We start from the raw sequence: 18051 nt of genomic DNA, 5'->3' as shown, positions 1-18051 counted from the left end.
TGGGCTCCTTGCAGTGCCACGACACTTAACAAAGAGAACTGGTTTCTCTCTATAAAGACTAGGAACACACTGTTTACTGAAAAAATCTGCTGTTTCTACTACAATGTTTTCAATGAGCCTCAGCCCATTAGAACTTAGCCCAACCTAAGTTTCCAAATCACAGCAGTAAGAATAGGTTATGTATGGCTTTCATGGCACTAGACATATATTCTTCAGAGTTGTAAGTCCAAGGAGAAGCTGCTTCATCTGTTTTACTGCTGTTTGTTCAATCAAAAGCAGCCATCCTAAACAGTAGAAAAACTAGGAGGAGTCCAGTGGGAATTTTGGTTCTTCCAGTACTGGCCTTAAATGACTATGCTTCTTCCACTGTGGGAACTTCCTCTGTCCTGCAAGAGAAAAGAAAAGATTCAGGAACAAGGAAAGATGAATGAAAATCCTGTATCTTCCTACCTGCTCTGAGCATCACAACAAAAACCATTCATACACATACACTTTCCAGCTGGAACTGGAATTGCACTTCCTTCCACAACACTGAAGATAAAATGGTACTGTGCAACATACAGCCCCTCAAAATACTCCCACCTGGTAAAATTCTGCATATGTGTGATAAAGGACACTTAACATTTTTTTGATTCGAAAGAATCTTCATTTTTTCAGGGGGAATACATTGTCTATTTTGGAGATTAGCAATTGGATATGAAGCTTTTCACACCTAGGTTGCTACCTGAAGTCTAATCCCAGTGCAAACTGACAAGAGCTGTGAACTGTAGCTGTTCACTGCCCACATAATATATGTTCAGTTCTCAGGAGTGCCAACAAGGGAGTCATCCTCTTCCACCTAGCCTGCAAAACCACACAATTTTCATCCATGCCACCCATGACCTTAAAGCCTATTTCAGGTAGCTTTAGCCATCTTACCTGGATGTTTTCCCATATGTGCCATCTTAAAAATATCACACACATTTTTAAAGAAATCAGAAGTAAACCAACACCAGAGATGGTTCCAGAGGGATGGATGCTGCTGCCTAGTCTGAAAGTGCTTTCTCCTCAGTCAGTACCAGAACAGCTATTTTAACACCAATATATACACAGAATCCCAAAAGCCTCTGGATGGGAAGAGGAACATAACATGTCACCCTGTCAGGCACTTAATTTATTTCAGAATCACAGAATCATAGCATGGTTTGGGTTGGAAAGGACCTTAAAGATCACCTGGTTCCAATTCCCCTACTCTGGGCAGGGAAACCTTCCACTAGACCAGGCTGCTCAGGGCTCCATCCAACTTGGCATTGAACACTTTCAGGGATTTGGCTTTCTACTTTGCCCCTGAACACACTACATCCAGGCAATGCCTATCAAAAGGCAAGTACTCAGCAGTCTCTTCATAACCATGCTGTGCAGAGCACTCCTTGCTCCTTGGCCTCTGTTTGAAAGACAGCAGGCTACAGAGAGTAGAAAACACTCCCTCTCACTCCCTAAACCCCACCTTTCCCTTAGATGGGAAAGCACAAAGGCAGCTGACTCACCGAGCGGGTCCCTGCGCTGCCTTTGTGCTTCTTGTCCTGAGCTGGGATGATTTCCAAAGAGCGGTAACTGGGGGGTTTATCTTCTGGCCACTCCCGGGACCTGCGGTTCCTCCGCCTGCGGTTGGACACCGGGACACGGACCTGCTCCTCTGAGGAGCTCCACGAGCCCCTGCGGGAAGAGGGGGGGGAGTAGCTGTGCCGCCTGTGGCCGGAGTAATTGCTCCTCCCAGCATGGTGCTCGTACTCTCGCCTTCCCCCGGGCTCCTGCCTCCCACCACGATGGTGGCTGGAGCGCTCCTTGGTGTCCTCCGGATAGAAACCGCTGCTGCTCTTGCCCCTCTCGGCTTGGCGTGGGGGTGACACATCCCGTCTGGAGTGCTGGGGCCTGCCACTGTAGCCGCCTGTCCTCTGCCTCTGAGGATGATCCTCCCGCTGCCTGTCCCAGGGCTCCTGGCTGTAGCTGGAATGAGAATCCCCACTGGAAGGCAAGGGCCACCTCCTGTTTTCCCTTCTGTCCTCTGCTGCAGAGTCCCAGGGCCGGGGCGTGCGGGCAGCTCTTTGTGGCCGTGAGGAGTTGCTGCTCCCATGGCTGGAGGAGATGTGGTCGGCCAGAGGAGGCGGCACGATGTCGGAGCCCAGTGAGGACAGCAAGCTGGGCTGCACAGCCTGCCGCTGGTGGGAGGGCGGCCGCAGCTGGGACATGTTCAGGTTTTGGATTTCGGACTCCAGAAAGTCCAGAACACTGTTCTTATGGGAAAACTGGGCTTGTGGCTGCACCAGTGGAAGACTGTTCTGCAGAGATACATCTAAGGATAAAAGCACAGGAGAACACAGCATGTCAAGAGGAAACACTGAAGAGAAGGCCCTTCTGCACTCATGATCCTGGCTGAGTTGCTTCTCTTCTCCTGCTGTACCTCGCTGCAAGAGCTGCGCAAGTCTCAGGCACCACAATGAGCATATCCAGACCAAATGACGTACGGTGCAAAGAGTAGTAACAAATAAGCTTCAGCATGATCTAACATGTTTTAGGCAGTACAGATGTAAGAAGTCCAGCATACCTGGAAATATAGCTTGTGTATTTAGAGGAACATATTTTTCCTACAGCACTGATACCGTATTTTTTTTACAAATAATCAGAGAAAGACCATAATGTTTCTTTTTGCATTTCATTGAACCAGAAGAAGTACTGCAGAAGAAAATAAAAATAAGAAAATTTTTATACATATGCACACATACACACATGTGTGTAGAGATATAAGCAACAAATGGAGAAGAAAATTCTTCCTGGTTCATTAAAGAGTCTTTCATTTTTTGCTGCATGCAGACTAGATCTGTTGCACAGAAGGCAGTTTGCCCTTAATCATTGGAAGACTAGGCATTTGATAAGAACTCAAACAAATTGCACCTCACTTGTCATGTCAGTTTTGGCTATAAGGAGTTGACCGTGACCAGCACAGCAGAACAAAGAGACAGTACCCTCCTCTGCCACACAAAGCAAGATAAGCTGGGTATATTTACCCTGCAGTTGCTGGGGTGTAGCACAGATACACCTTAGTGTTTAACTGCTTCACCCAGCACTGAGCCCAGCAATACACTTAGGGTAAGAGGCTGCTTTTATGCACCCAGACAGGTTTATGGCACACTGCAGATGTGGCAGAGCTGTCATTCTAGGACATGCAGTCATGCTAGGAACATCTTTCTCTCTTTTCTGGTAGAGAGGTTAAAGTCTCAGTGCTGAACTTCCCAAAGAAGTTACCTGTTCCTCATCCTGATTTCCCTCTGAAATGATGCCCATGGTCTCACCTTGTTGCAGCAGAGGGTTCAGCTGGTAAGAGGAAAGTTTTGAGTTCCTGTCGCCAGCTCCGTAGAACATGTTGGGTGATAACCAAGGTGCAAGAGCCTGAGCCCGCTTCATGAACTGGTGCCGCTCCAGTACTGGAAAGGAAAAAGAAAGCTTACGGCACCTGTCCAGAGGGCACAGCTTCCAAATCACATGCCATTTTGCTTCACAGGCTGTAGCCATTGGATACAGGAAGTTCACAAAATTAAAATCGCTCTCCACCCTATGACAAAGGTAAAACAGAGCACAGGAAATTCCAATGCAAAGTTGGAGACCTTCAAAAAAGTACGTAAAACAGAAGAAAAGCTTTGCTGCCTCGCATTCTGATCCCAGTCCCAGCAACTGGGAACAAATAACACTATGATTAAGTATGCAGCACATAACTCAGTTAAGACTACTACTTGCCCTGTAATTATGAGTAGAGCTGCAGAAAGGTGGGAAATAATGCTTCATACATCAAGACATGCAGCAGTTCTCTCCCTCTCTCAAAATTCTTTCAGCTCATCACTGGTCCTTTCCCCTTTTGGCTTTGATTTCCCGCTAAATGAGACCTTTCCTTGCCACCATTATGTGGGTTCTGTCCAGATCATATTTTCCACTCTACACTCCATCATTTTGTCTCAGTTTCACAAAGAGGGCACTCAGAGGTGCACTGTCCAGCTCTTCCCTTTCTAGTCTTTTGACCACTCCTCCTGCCACTCCGTGATTTACCTCAGAATGACTGCTAAAATTAAATCCCCTAAGACAGTGTGGTCAAAGTGGTGAACAAACTAAATTTCCTGCTCTCAACAGCAATGTCCAGTGTGCCAAAGGAGCAAACAGTGGAAATTTCTTTATTTCACAGGGCTTCCACTGCTGCTAACTCCAGATCCCTGTTCATGGGGTCAGACTCCAGTTTCACTTCCCCTTTTTCAGCATTTCTATCTCACTTCACTTGCCTTCAAACCACAGCTCATTGCTGCTTCTTTTAGGGGAATACCTAAAAACATCTTACAGAAACTTATTTCTTCTACCTCAAACAATCAAAACTTAAGTTTACAAGCAAGTAAATTCTGCAAGTCCCTGACCTTACAAAGTCTGGTTTGTCTATTATTACTGGCTGAAGCTTTTCAGCAACAGCACCTTTAAAATTTTCTTTTTTTTTTTGGCTTTCTTGGAGTTTCAGAAGTGACAGACTTTTAATGCAGCCTCTTGTCTGGTCAGGCATGAACAAAACATTACAGTTCAAGAAACAGATAGGAACATAATTGCCTTTGAGACTTTTACCCTCTGATCAATCTGGCTGAAGCTGGCTGATGAAATTAAAAGCTATTGGAGGGAAAGATACAAGGGACAGACAGACAAGTTGACTGCATAAGATTTGCTTCTTTAAGAAACCAGGCTACAGCTAAGCTCCAATTAATTCTGTCCCCTGGGTTCACTGCAGTAGGCAGCATTTAAATTGCATGCTCTTTGGGACTGAGCTCTCCACTTTAGGTAGCACTCCAGTTATTAAACAGGTCCTCCTTCAGTTGTTTCACTGGATTTATCCAGAGCACCACTTGCAGCAAAAGAGGGACTGACCATGCCTCTCAAGAGATCCTCCCTTTTCTCCACAGTTCATGCAGCTCCACTTAACTCCCCACTGCAAACTCCCTCCACCTCCCCAGTCTGGCTTCAACCAGAGGGAACTACAAAGCTGAAAACTTCCGGGGTTTTAATCCCAATAATCTGGTATCCTCAAATCTCTGTGGTCTGAGGTAGCAGCTTCCAAGACTTTTGTGTCAAACTTGATTGTTTTTTTTTCTTTTGTCCCAAAGGATATCCTTCCAGTTTACGTTTCAAATTTAGAGGATGAAAGAAAGAATAAAAAGAAAATAGATAAATATAAAGGGAAGGCCTTATCTCTCCCTCTCCCATTCCTCCAGTTATTACCCTGAGAATGTCCTAGAGCCTGCTGAGTGCATGTCCTGGGGTTTTGACCCTGGTCTTTGCCTGAAGAGTAAGAGGTCCAGCACCTGTGGCCATACCTGCTTAGTGTTCTCCCTCTTAAGGTAGGAAGGCTGTCACCAGGACCAAAGTCATCCTGTCCCTGTCATTTTCCGATCTCTCCCTACAGCTGAACAAATCCACAATTAGCCCTGGACTTCCTTCATTACCATCAGCCCTTCTTCCTTCCCCAAATATTCTGCCTTCCAATTTGAACCCAATATATACTCTGATTCCCCATCTGCACAACAGAAGTTTTTATTTTTAAAGTGAACAGATTTATCTGAGGAAGGTCAGATTCACCCTAATTCAGAAACTCCTACCCTGCTTAACCAGCAAGTTGTGTTGCTTCCTCCACTTACTCTCTGTTGGAAAAATTTGTTCTTCACCTTTGGCAGACTTTAACAGTTGCCGGGCCAATTATAAAAATAAAATATTTTGCAACTCTGTGAGACCCAGGTGCAAGTATATCCTATTTTTCCCCGATTCATTACTGGAAGAAGTCCACAGCAGAAAAGGAACAAATAGGAACAGAAGGAAGTCATATGTGTATTTACTCTGATGGGCTTTCCTCAGAGCTTTCCATGGGGAATGTAATTGGCTAGCTCCTGGGGCATGTCTAATATTTCTGTACATCAATCCTGAATTACTCAAACAATGCACTCCCTTTACTGCTCGGTTCAAACCCATGCTCGTTAATGGCATGATTCACAGCACCCAGGATTATGCTGCCTCGCCGGCACCTGTGACTGTTCAGCAGATCCACGCTGTCCCCTAGTGGCCAACGACGGGGAAGGGAGCACCCACACTCACCTTGTGCTCCCACACAGGTGAGGATTTCTGCCTTCTCCTCAGCTGTGTGGAATGTTACTCCTCAGCTCACTGTTTTTAAGATATCCCCTGAAGAACAGGCAAGAATCTATCTTCGTGTGTTTTTTGAGGCCTCCAGTCCATTTCTTGGAGCGCAAAAAAAGTAAGTCAGAGGCAGGATGAAGAGAAGGTGTATTAGCGGAGAGGAGCAGGTACATAGATCCCTTGCAAAGTGGATAAAGAGGGCAGGGAGCTTAAATGGAAATTACAGCCACAGAATCCAGCATCCAGTTAAGGAGGCTGGAAATGTCTGTACTTTCTCTCATGAACATGGAAAGGTTAAGGGAATCCTGCCAGAATCCCACCTCTTTAACAGAAGGCAAGAAGTAAGAGCAGCAGTCTGGAGTGAGCTATAATCTGCAGCACAGAAAAACAGAAAGGAGCTGACACAAACTTTTTTTTCTGAGAACTAGGAATTCTGGAGGTGTGAGTCTCTCATCTCCATCACCTCTCTCCCCCTTCACAGAAACTCTGTGAAGAGGTTTTTCTTTTTTGCCAGTTTTTCTGCCAGATTTCCATAGCCTCCTCAACACTACACATTTTACATGACAACTTGTAAAGCCTCCAATGTTTAGTTTTGGTTTTAGCAATAAAAGGGATGTTCTGTTCACTCTTTTCAAGGGCTAAACAAATTAAGCTTAAATCTAAAACTCCCACAGGTTACTAACACCCAAGCTATACAGCTATACTAAACAGCTGCTTTGAAGGTAAAGGTAAACCTGAAACAGAGCTCCTTGCTCATAAATCCTCTCCTTGTAGCATCTGGGGAAGAACCTGGTGATTTCAATGATAAATAAACTTGTTTGTTGTATTTTGTTACTGTCAGATTGTGTAAGCTTCAGGGGGCTAGTCTACCTGTTGCTAACCAAATTTCAGTTACAGGAATGCAGAGGTTTTGTGAACTTAACAGCCAAAATTCAAACAGTAGCCTTATTAGAAGAACAGGATCTGGCTGCAGAAACTTTATTACTGATAAAAGAAAACACAGCAAAGATTCTTTGGACCCTCAAAACTTCAGAATGCACTTGCAAGGCTGACCAGCAAGAGAGACCATCTTTCTCAACTTTCTTCTCACTTTTTTCCCCAAAGAAAACCAAATCTTTTACGAGTAGAAGGAACAGCTCTGAAGAAAACATGCAGATAAAAAATTTCCAATTTTTATGTAATTCTTCTCAGAGCAACGTACTTGAAAGTAAGGCTAGTTTGCAGACTAGTACCAAGGCATTTGCTTGCCTTTCTCACTGGCCCAGGCATATGAACAAGACATGAAAGAGAAGTCCTGAGCTACCTAGACAAGGGAGCTGATTGTCCCCTGGATGGTGTGCGAGAAGCTGGTAACAAGGTGTGAGTGAGGAGAAACTTCTGATAGTTGGACACACAGGAGTAAGATAGATTCCATGTATGTGAGATCCCCTCCTCTAATTTCAGATTAGCCGGTCTTGGAGCAAAGAAATGCCTCAGTTTATATGGATGCTAAGCAAAAGGGAGGAACTGGAGCTCAGCAAGCTCCCAGCCAAGCTTTTGTCTTGACAGAAGCCATAAATGGATGCACATTTGCTTGAATCTCACCTTTCTGATTACAGCAGCACCGTGTTGGGCAGCAGCCACACTGGATGTGGCAGCAGCAATACTGGGGGCAGCACTGGCACCAGCATATCCCGATCAGCAGAAGGAGGAGGAGGCCACCGAGAATAATGAGGAGTACTGTGAGCCAGTCTGTGGGGAAAAAAGGAGAGAGTAAAAGGATTGATCCTGATGTATCTGGCCATGGTAGCTTACTGAGTACCTCTCCACTGTGGGAGATGTCTTGGGGTGGAGGACAATAGGAGGAGACATTTTGGCAACAAAGCACAGGCACTTACGGAGAACAATCAGCTTAACTTCTTTGTCCGCATCTCCTGAGGTATCTCCTGGTGCTTCCACAGTACAGTAGTACATGCCATGGTCCCACCACATGACCTCACTGATGACAAGGTCTGCTCCTGTGGGACAAGGACTGAGAGGTCAGTGGGCTATTTGTGACTGACAGACACTGCTTTCAGGCTCCACCTGAAAAGAGCCCTCTGCCTGCAGGAGACACAGAGGACTGCATCTCCCCTCTTCCCAAGCACAGCCATCACCTTCAAACAATCTCATTTGAGTCCACTGAGAACTCCTACAAACAGCATTCGCTGCCAGTCCATGTTTTCTGTGTTGCTGGAAGCCAACCCTACTGGCTTTGGAATACAGACCACTGTCCCTCTCAGGTCAGCAATCTCAATGGCTCTTCTGGCAGGAGCAGTATCTGTTGCTTAATGAACAGCAGGGAGCATATAACACACCAGGGCAACTATGCAGTAGTTGGAAGAATGAACTGTTTTCTAGCCTCTGAGCTCCTCAGCTATTGTGCACTTCAGCATTCTCAGCTCACCCTTGGGTGGTAGTACCTCCAACACCCTCAGGCCAGGGTACAGGGCCCTTCACTGCTCTTATTCCATTATCATGTGCAGTATATAAGTTACAGATGACATTAGCCATGTTTATGCTTCTCTTCACTTAGCAGACCCAGATACTGGCTAGTTCCTGAGCTCATTGCCTGCCTGGAAGGTCACTCACGGTTCTGGATGGTGATCTTTCGCTGCTGGTAGTCAATGCCCAGCACAGGGTCCTTCTGCCCATATTTCTGGATGACAATGCGCACCTTCCGCTGGCTGTCATTGCAGTCGTTAGAGGGGTCCTGGCCAAGGGCTAAACCAGCCTGGTATGCTACAAACACACAGCACCAGAGATGTCAAAAAGTTATTTCAAAAGACCAGTCTCTATCCTCTTGTGAGCAGTAGAGAAATTCTTAAGTACATTGTGTGCAATTGCTTGGTTTAGCAATACAAACCATGGCTTCAAACCAGTAAGTTACTCTGGAGTACTCAAAACCAAACAGAAGCAGAGCCAAAGGAATGGCAGAGATTTTGAGAACGTGGGAGCTGCAGAGGAGATGCCTCCTGTACTCACAACTGAAAGAACAACAGTACAAAGAAGCTAATGGTGGTAGGCTGGAAGGCAGCTCCCAGTATGAAGCTGAAAGGAAAAAAGTCATAAAACACCCGGAAGTACTAGAACTAAAACTAGTGTTTTATCTACCAAGCAAAACATCCAGACATGCATGAACTGCTCCATGGATTGTCTCTCTTTCCCTCCTGTATCCCATTACAGGTTGTGGAGCTCATATAGACAGAAAATAATCCATCATCTGATTCCAGATAAGGATTAAATGTAAAGACACACAAGAGAATTAATGGAGGACTAGAGACAATTTCTGTACAATACTCTTCTGACAGACTCACATCATAAACCAACACTGAATTTCCAAGTATTTAGGAGCTGAGATTTGGGGAAACAGCTGATTCAGTCAGCATTTTCTGTAAAGAGCTCACAGTGAAAAGAGATGAGGACAAAGCACGTCTAAGGCTCTTGCACTGCTACACCTAAAATGGAGCATGAAGTCCCTTTTGGGGACTATTACCTTGGGCCTGGGCTAAAACCACTCCCATTCTGCTGGGATCAGCTGAGTCAGGGACCCACCTGCTTGGGGACTAGGCTGCAGAGCACTTGGTAACAATGCCTACCCAACCCATCCAGACTGCATAAAAGAGAGTTTGGGCACCAAGTACCCACTGTGAGCTCAGTTCTAAGTGTACAGTTGTGCTATGGCTGGCTACCTAAACATTCTGCAGGGTTTACAAACAATGGAACAGAGCAGAAGAGTTCAGCTGGCAGAGACATACAAAGGTTATCTAGTTCAACTATCTGATCACTTCAGGATTGACTAAAATGTAAAGTAGCATACTACTGATGTAGTATTGAGCCATTCCTAGACATCCTATCACTGGATACCAGGGAGAGGAGAACAGCACCTCCCTCTTCATTTCCCCTTCTCAAAAAGCTGTAGAGAACAATGAGGTCACCCCTCAGTTTCCTTTTTCCTGAACTAGATAAGCCCAAAGTTCTTAGCTGCTCGTCACAGCATGTGTCTTCCAGGCCTTTTATCAGTTGCCCTCCTCTGGATGCGTTCAAGCACCTTTATATTCTTAAATCCTGGGACCCAGAAGCACATACAGTACTCCAGGTGAGGCCACACCAACACTAAACATAGAGGGATCCTCACCTTTTTGAGCCAAGTGGTTATCCTGGGATGCAGTTTGTGTACCATATTAAACACCCCTGAATTAAGGCTGCCTGCACCAGAATGTCTGCACATGAAGTGCTCCCACCACTACTTAATGTTATTACTTAGAAGTCTTCAAGCCCTTCAAAATGCACGTGTTTCTTCTGTTTCCTAAAATCAGTAACATCTGGTCACAGGCATCCACCTCCAACCACAGGCCCCCCATGGAATCCTAAAGCCCACTTGTTGCAGCGCCTCTGCTTTCAAACATGCAGAAGCATAGGATGGGGCTGCCAAGATTGGCTTGTGTTAACCACAGCTGAACTGCCCTGTATTCTGAGTTGATGACAAGGAGGACAAAAGAGCTGCTTTGGATGTGATTTCTACAATCTCATAAGACCCTGACATTTCAAAGGAAATCACAGACATGACCTGCATTTCCTTGGAGTGCAGGGAAATGCCACCACCTGGTTTTTGGATAGGAAGGGGTCAAAAGCCTGTACTATCCCAGTGAGTCTACCTTCCCCTTTCTTCCCACTTGCAGGGGGATTCCTTGGAAGGTGAGCCTGACACTTACAGGCTGAGTAGTAGTCAAAGATGGGGTCCTTGCAGAAGGATTTGAAGCGCCAGGTCACCACCACGTCCTGCAGTTGTGCCGAGGTGCTGTAGTCGCACTTGAGGATGACAGTGGCAAATAAGGTGGTGTAACGCTCGACGTCCTGCACTGTCACCAGCAGTGAGAGGCAACCTGCCAGCAAGAACACAGGAGGCCATCAGCCCACAAACTCCTCAGGCCTCCCAACACACCAGCTGCACCAGACCAACGACCCAAGTACATCTCCTTTGGCCCCATCCAGGACCTGACCTACAGACCTCCCAGCCCCTCTGGTGAAGTCATCCAGGGTTACAAACCCTGGTTAGAACAGGTGCCCCATCCTTCCCTGACAGAAGAAAGCTTCATTGGCCCACCTTATTTTTATTATTTTCTCCAGAGCATGAGGAGGCATTATGCAGCACATCACTCTGTGTTCTCCTTCTACATGGGGTAAACTGTCCCAGAAGCACATGAGATGGGACTCCCTTGGCTTTTAATACTAATCAGGAAGGTTCTGCAGCACCATATGTTTGCATAAACACCAAATGAATTTTATCAAGGTCTTGCTCAGACACTCATCAGAATGTTATCTAGTGGTGACCAGGATTAAGACAATACAACTTTCAGGCTGTAGCACTGTAGTTAATTGTTTATCACCACTTCAGAACAGCACACATCAATTACCCCCTTTTTCCTTTTAAATTAAGCTATCATTATGTATTTGTTATATACTCATCCTAACAACCTCCACAGCACTTTCCATGCAAGCAGCTGCACACACTCAGGGAGGTTTTACAAAGTTTCTCATAGGCTATGCTGTAGTTCAGCTATATTCCAGAAACATCTCTATCTTATTTAAACTTTGATAGTACAGTAAGTTGTGCTTGTCATTAACAATTGCAAAGTTATCACCAGCTGCCTTTGATAAGGGAATACAAACAGTGCAGGGCAAGTGTGGGATGCCCTGTTTGGAATACATGCCAAAGAACCAGAAAGGGAGTGCAGTGCTGTATCAGTTGCTTCATAACTGCAGAGCATGACAGCAGGAAAGGCAGGAAGGAAAGTGGGATGCTTGAAGGTACCAACTGTACAGGTCTCCATGAACCAACACTCCATTATCATATAATCAAAGATTTCCCCTCTAGTCCATGTTTTCAGGATGAGAAGAAGAGAAAAAGTTGCTGCTACTATGTAGCAACATCTGGACCACAACTGCAAACGTCATTCTTTGTCAAGCATCATTCAGTGTCCTCTTAAGGCTGCCACCTCCACACTGGATTCCAGGCAAATACAAGCTCACAGTTTCCCCACTGTGGAAAAGATGCTGCAGAGGTGCATGCTGCCTCAACGAGTCATTCTGCAGTAGGGTATTGTCAATGCAACACTTGCTCAGTTTCTGGTTTGAAATGGGACTCTTCGTCAGCCAACTGAAAGCACAGGCAGAGCAAATTCATTTGCCTTAAGAATACCACAGAAACAGAGAGAGGGCCAGTGAAACCCCTGAATCCAAAGCTTTTCTGGAAAATAAGATGTATACACATGCACTTAAACATGGAAAAACCAGCAGCTGTGCAAACCTCTAGATAAAGCAAGTTTTTACAGTGCTGTAGCACAGCAAGGTCCAGACTGCTGTCAGGTAGCTACAGATGCTCTTATTTAAAAGCACTGTAGTTCAACACATCTTGTTTCAGCTTTTGTTGTGAAACAGCTGACTCTGGGGTCTTAATGCAGAAAACCACAAGAAACCAATTCAAACTCTCAAGATTGGCAAAACCTTGATCTCAGTGTCAATTAAATGAAACCCCGTATGAATTCCGACTTGTCAAGGCTCATGGGAACATAACGTTTTCCATGGATTTCCTACAACAGCATCTCTCCGACAAGAGTAAACCATTCAAAATCACTGTGTGCTTTCTACTAACAAAACCCACATCTCTTTATGGAAGGGGTGCTTTCTCATTACCTCTGTTCTGCAAAATAGCCAGAGTTGAAGAGTATGTTCCTTATTTTCTAAAGAGGTTGGAAACCTAGTGTTCCTCCTCAGCGAACAGTCAGATGTTGCTGCATGTCCAATGTTTCTCATTAACCTCCTCCAAGAAAATCAAAAGGTTGTGAAATTAAGGCTGGTTCCTAAACCTGGACTGCATTACTCCACCGCAGGACACTATCTTTCTTATCCTGGTTGGAAAGAACAAATATGGACACCACCAATCTAGTAAGTTCTGGCTACATCTGTGGCTTTGCAGTGAAGACACAAACTTCTGGAGCCAGTGTAGCCAAGTTTTGGCTAAAGCTTCTCCCAGGAACACAGCTGTCAAGCAAGACAATAAAGAAGCATACCCTCCATACTTTTTTGCTTCCTTCACTGGTTCTCCGTGAAAAACCGACCTTTAGTATTTAAAGCCAGATCATCAGCCAAGACCCAGGCATCCAAGAAGCAAAACAATCACTTTATTTCCAAGTGGAGGTTAGAGGCGGTGAGACGACCCGCAAAGCTTGGCGGAGAGAACTCTGCAGGCTGAAAGGCGCCCGTGGGCAGGGAGGCGAGCTCCCGCTCCCCACACGAGCAGGTGCCCAACAGGTGCAGCAGCCCTGCAGCGACCCCAGAAATCCCCAAGAGGCTGAGGCTGCTGAGCCGGCAGCAAAAGCTCGGGTGGGCGCTTGAGAGAAGCCAAAGGGGATCCCCCCGTGTCCGTGCCCGGCGCCCGGGTCCCGGCCGAGCCGGCCGCACGCGACCGATACCGGAGGCCGCCAGGAAGCAGGAGGCCACTTCCTCCTAGGAGAGAGGTCAGCCGCACCTTTGGCGAGCGAAACTCGTCTCCGCGCGGCTTCGCGCCGAGCTCGGGAGAGCCCCGCGGGAGGGAAAGGGCCCCGGCGGGGGACAGCCCCCGCCCGGACCGGGCCGCCCCTTCCCCTCACCGCGGGGCCATCGCCGCCGCTCCCCCGACCCCGCGCCACCTTAACCGAGGGCGAAACCCGAGGGCGCCTCCCGAATCCCGGCCCCGCCGCCCGGGGGTGTCCCGGGGCAGGGCGGGCCGGGGGCCCGGAGGGGGCCGAGAGCCCCGGGCCGCACTCACCGGCCGGCAGCCAGGCCAGCAGCAGCGCCCACCGACAGCGCCCGTGCGGGGCCATGGCGCGCTCTCCTCCTCCTCCTCCTCCTCCTCCGCCCGGGGACGTCGCGCCCACTGTCCCTCCCCTTCCGTGGCACCTGTCCCTGGGCCGGGCGCTGCCTCCGGCTGCAGTCCCCTCCCTCTGTACCTGGACCCTCCGCCGGAACGCCAGACTAAATACCAGCCGGCAGCTTCAAGAACTGCTTTTAACATATATGTATAGATATATGTAAAATGAAAAATGTATACTCCAAAATATGTATTCATTAAAAGTTTTATTAGATATATCTGTCCTGAGCACACAGGTGTATGGGAAGTTACCCGAGCTGCGCCGCCCGGGGCAGCGCGCCCCAAGCGAGGGGCGCACGGGAGCGCGCGCTAAAGACTGCGGGCGGGAAGAACGTCTGGAGAATTCACGGAATCACAGAATCGGATCGGTTGGAAAAGACCTCCGAGATCATCCAGACCAGCCTGTGACCGAACACCGCCTTGCCAACTACACTAGGGCACTGAGTGCCTCGCCCAGTCTTTCCTTAACACCTCCGGGGACGGTGACCCCATCATCTCCCTGGGCAGCCCATTCCAATATCTAATCACCCCTTCCGTGAAGAAATTCTTCCTAATGTCCAACCCAAACCTCCTCTGGCGCAGATCAAGACTGTCTCCTCTAGACCCGTCGCTATTTTAACTTTCCCGCTGAGTCCTGAAACGACCGCAACCGCGGCCAAAGCAGAGGTTACTTTAAAGAAAAAAATCCCGAACAACCCGAAGTAAAACAACCACCAGCCCCTGCAATTGGCCCGGTAGCGCCGCGGAGCCGCCCGCTGGCTCCGCTCCCGCCGCCGCCGCGGTTGCCTGGAGACGGGAGCGCGGCGGCGGAGCGGGCCCAGGTACGCGGGCCGTGGGGAGGCCGCGGCCGCTCCGGGCACAGCCGCCCCAGCCGGGCCCGCGGGTGCCGTGGGTTGTTCCCGGTAGGCCCGCTCCTCATGCCCCCGGGGCCCCTCTGTGCCCGCGCCCTCCCCATGGCCCCACTGAGGCTCTCTCCCCTGCCCGCCCTGCGGAGCGCCCGGTGTCCCTTGCCTGCCCTCTGCTATCCCCGCTCAACAGGAATCAATGTCCTGCAGCGGGGATAGACCGTCCCGTACTTTATCTGAAATGTGGGACTTCTTGGGTTTTCTTTGCCATGTGTGAGGCAGCTAATTTTATTGCCTCCTGCATTTGTGGTACTCCTCTCATTCTCATTTTATGATTTTTTCTTTATGCTGTAAGTTAATAAGTAACTGGTGATGTCACCTGCTCTGTTTCTGCAGAGTAAAAACTTCGTAACCTTTATTCACAGGGCAGGCTTTAATAGACTTGAAACTTTTGCTTGCATGTGGCAGAGCTAGGATATGTGGATCATACAGAGGGCTACTTTAAGACTGTAAATTAGTGTTAGATTTATTTCTCTGAATGAAATAGGAAAATACTTAGCGTGTGTGCAACATAGTAATAGTGAGGAGAGCAATAGGAGGGCTCCAGTCCATGTCTTTTCTCTCTGATGAGAAAGAGAGACAGTGGGGCTATGATAATGTGTTTAGATCCTGCTTTGTAGCTTTATCCTTGCTGTCTCGGTCTCTGACTAGTAAATAATTTATATACTTGACTGCTGTGAGAATTGATATCTTCTGTTATTTGCCTTGCTCTCAAATCTTCTAGTTGTTGTAAGAGGAGCCATATTCTCTAGTACTTTTTTTTTCCCTTGGGATCTTGGTTTGACTGCCTAAACTGACTTGTATTACTAATTTTCTAGTGCTGATGGATAATGATATACAGAGAGCACTGGTTTCTATGCCTGATTGACACTTGGATATTTTTCTTTCTGTATATAAACACTATAAGACTTTTTCTTTTTTTTCTTTTTTTTTTTTGAATGAAACTAAGATTTGCAAGACTCTCCTGTTTGCCCATTTTGCACTCATCAGAGGCCCAGTAAATTGCTGATGTACTCTGATGTGGTCTGAAGGCAAAAAGGAGTGCTGAGAGAGACGTTTGATGGTCTGCTTATTTTTCAAAAAGAAGTGAAACCTTCAGAAAGAAGTGCTGAGGAGACCGTAATTGAAAGTGAGTTAAAGAAACAGGACTTGGCAGATGGAGAGAAACCTGACACATCCAAAGCAGAGCTAGACTTGAAGAAGATGGCTTACCCTGGAAGAGGTGATCAGTATGGAATTCCTTGTGGCAGACACCCCTCACGATACCCAAAAGCTGCAGCTTTATTTTAGACCAGGGCTACCCCAGGTCAGAAAGAGCAGAGAGTGCAGCCTGGAAGGCTCACAGTGCAGTGCCAAGAGGAGTCAGCATTGGAAGTCCTGGGACAAACTGAGTTCCTCGATGTGGAATGAAAACCACTGAAGGAATAACACAATCTCTCATGAAGGAAAGTCCAAGTCTTTTTTTAAATTATTTTTTTCCCAAAGCCCACCAATGGGTAAAGCTTTTCTACAAAAAAATGAACCCATTTTGGAATGAACCAAAAAAATAAAACCCTGCAGAAGTAGCACAATGTAGAGATAATTTTTTAATCTCTTGCTTATTGCTGGTACTTATAGCACTGCAGTTTTATTCTGCAGTAATAGTTCACTATTTCTGCATAAACTGAATTAGTGGTCAGAACTGATGATCACTCCTCTGTGGATGTATAAGCTTATAGGAGATGTCATTGAAGCACACTTAAACAGTTAATGGTGGGGCAGAGACGGCTTAAAGTAACTGTTAGATCTGTTCTGTTTTCTAAAGTAAAATGGCAGGCTGCATTTTGATCATTATTTAATTTCATGTATTTTATGCAGTTGAAGTGTCAGTCACAGGGTTTATGATGGCAGGAACTGCATTTATGAGTCTTACACTTTCAAACATCTTTTTTTTCTGGAGAGAAGAAAAGTGTAGGATGACAAAATAGAAAGAAAGTGGTGTCATCTCACTGAATTTGTTTATGTGTTAGCAAATAAACACCCATTTGATTTAATTATGCTGTATTTTGAATAAATGAAACAATTGTCTGAGATGAGAAACCACTTCATGTCCAAATTTACTGAGAATTTTTGAGAGACTTCCCTACATAAAGATTCTGTGTGGCAGCAAAATTGACAAAAAAATTTAGTTTTGAAATAATTGAAGTAATATACCTGAATGCACACATTTCTCCATTCTATGGCTTTTGAGAACATAGCTAAGAAAATGGCAATTTGAAAGAAAATAAAACTTGGCTGAAATTCCCAGTTTGTAGCTCTGTCCACTGAAACAAGGATAACCTGAATTCAGTCGTGATTTGGAATGAGTTCCTGAGTTTTTGGAAATGATAAAACTGATGTGGATGTGGTACAGTTTTTCAAGTCAGTGTGTTGATTTAGTAGGACTAGGAGAAAATATACTGTCTTGGTAAGGCATTGGCAGAAAAAATATGATTGTTAACTTTCTTTCTTCCTTGCTAGACTTGTGACCCCAGTTCTACTTGTCACTGTCTCAGTTTTCGGTATCAAAAGGCTTAAATCTTTCTGATTTTGGAAATCTGTCACAAAAACCCCTGCCAGCTCCCCCCAGAAAAATAAAATCAACTTTCAGAGTGATGCATGCTTTTGTCGTGGTGAACCTGCACACGAGTTTTCTGGATCAGCCAACTCATGAAACCCAGAATCTGCAGCCAAAGTAGACACATTACCCCCTTGAGCCTCTTCTGAGTCCTTAAATTCAAAATTTGGTTTGGCACAGTGCTTGAATGCCATCCCAAAAATGTGCACAGTGGACATGGCAGTATCTTTCTTTAACTAGAACCCAGATATCAACACAAGTGGAAATGTTCATATCCTCTTTCAGCCTGAAGCATTTTCCAGATAGGAATTAATTTATAATGAAAACTCTGATAGTCTTAATTTTTTAGAAGATAAATGACTGCTAATTAGTTACAATAATTTGAAATCTTATAGCTCTTTTCTCTGTGGATATCAAAACACTTCACTAAG

The 18051-nt window shown here is 46.2% G+C and overlaps 1 protein-coding gene across 1 annotated transcript; it reads right to left on the bottom strand.

Moving 5' to 3' along the window:
• ILDR1 (immunoglobulin like domain containing receptor 1) lies at nucleotides 1–14092 on the bottom strand. Its single transcript, XM_066177356.1, has 8 exons — nucleotides 14018–14092; nucleotides 10923–11093; nucleotides 8800–8949; nucleotides 8067–8186; nucleotides 7774–7920; nucleotides 3330–3461; nucleotides 1527–2332; nucleotides 1–386 (listed from the first exon to the last, which is right to left on the bottom strand). Exons 1-8 carry the CDS (start codon nucleotides 14070–14072, stop codon nucleotides 345–347), a joined length of 1623 nt encoding a protein of 540 aa, XP_066033453.1. The 5' UTR covers nucleotides 14073–14092; the 3' UTR covers nucleotides 1–344.
• Between the last annotated feature and the right edge of the window lie 3959 nt (nucleotides 14093–18051).

The sequence above is a fragment of the Chamaea fasciata genome, unplaced genomic scaffold, assembly GCF_029207755.1.
Source record: "Chamaea fasciata isolate MVZ Bird 193981 ecotype frontalis unplaced genomic scaffold, bChaFas1.0.hap1 SCAF_2, whole genome shotgun sequence".
NCBI classification, from domain to species: Eukaryota; Metazoa; Chordata; class Aves; order Passeriformes; family Sylviidae; genus Chamaea; species Chamaea fasciata.
Note: the sequence above shows the minus strand (reverse complement) of the source record. Positions and strands in the feature narration are given on the sequence as shown.

Coding starts and splice junctions, on each gene's coding strand:
- ILDR1 (XM_066177356.1), bottom strand. CDS start 14,072: ATGGCCCCGCACGGGCGCTGTCGGTGGGCGCTGCTGCTGGCCTGGCTG. Junction 7,921..8,066: donor AGTTAAGCTGATTGTTCTCC/GTAAGTGCCTGT, acceptor TTTTCCCCACAG/ACTGGCTCACAGTACTCCTC. Junction 2,333..3,329: donor GAACCCTCTGCTGCAACAAG/GTGAGACCATGG, acceptor TTTTATCCTTAG/ATGTATCTCTGCAGAACAGT.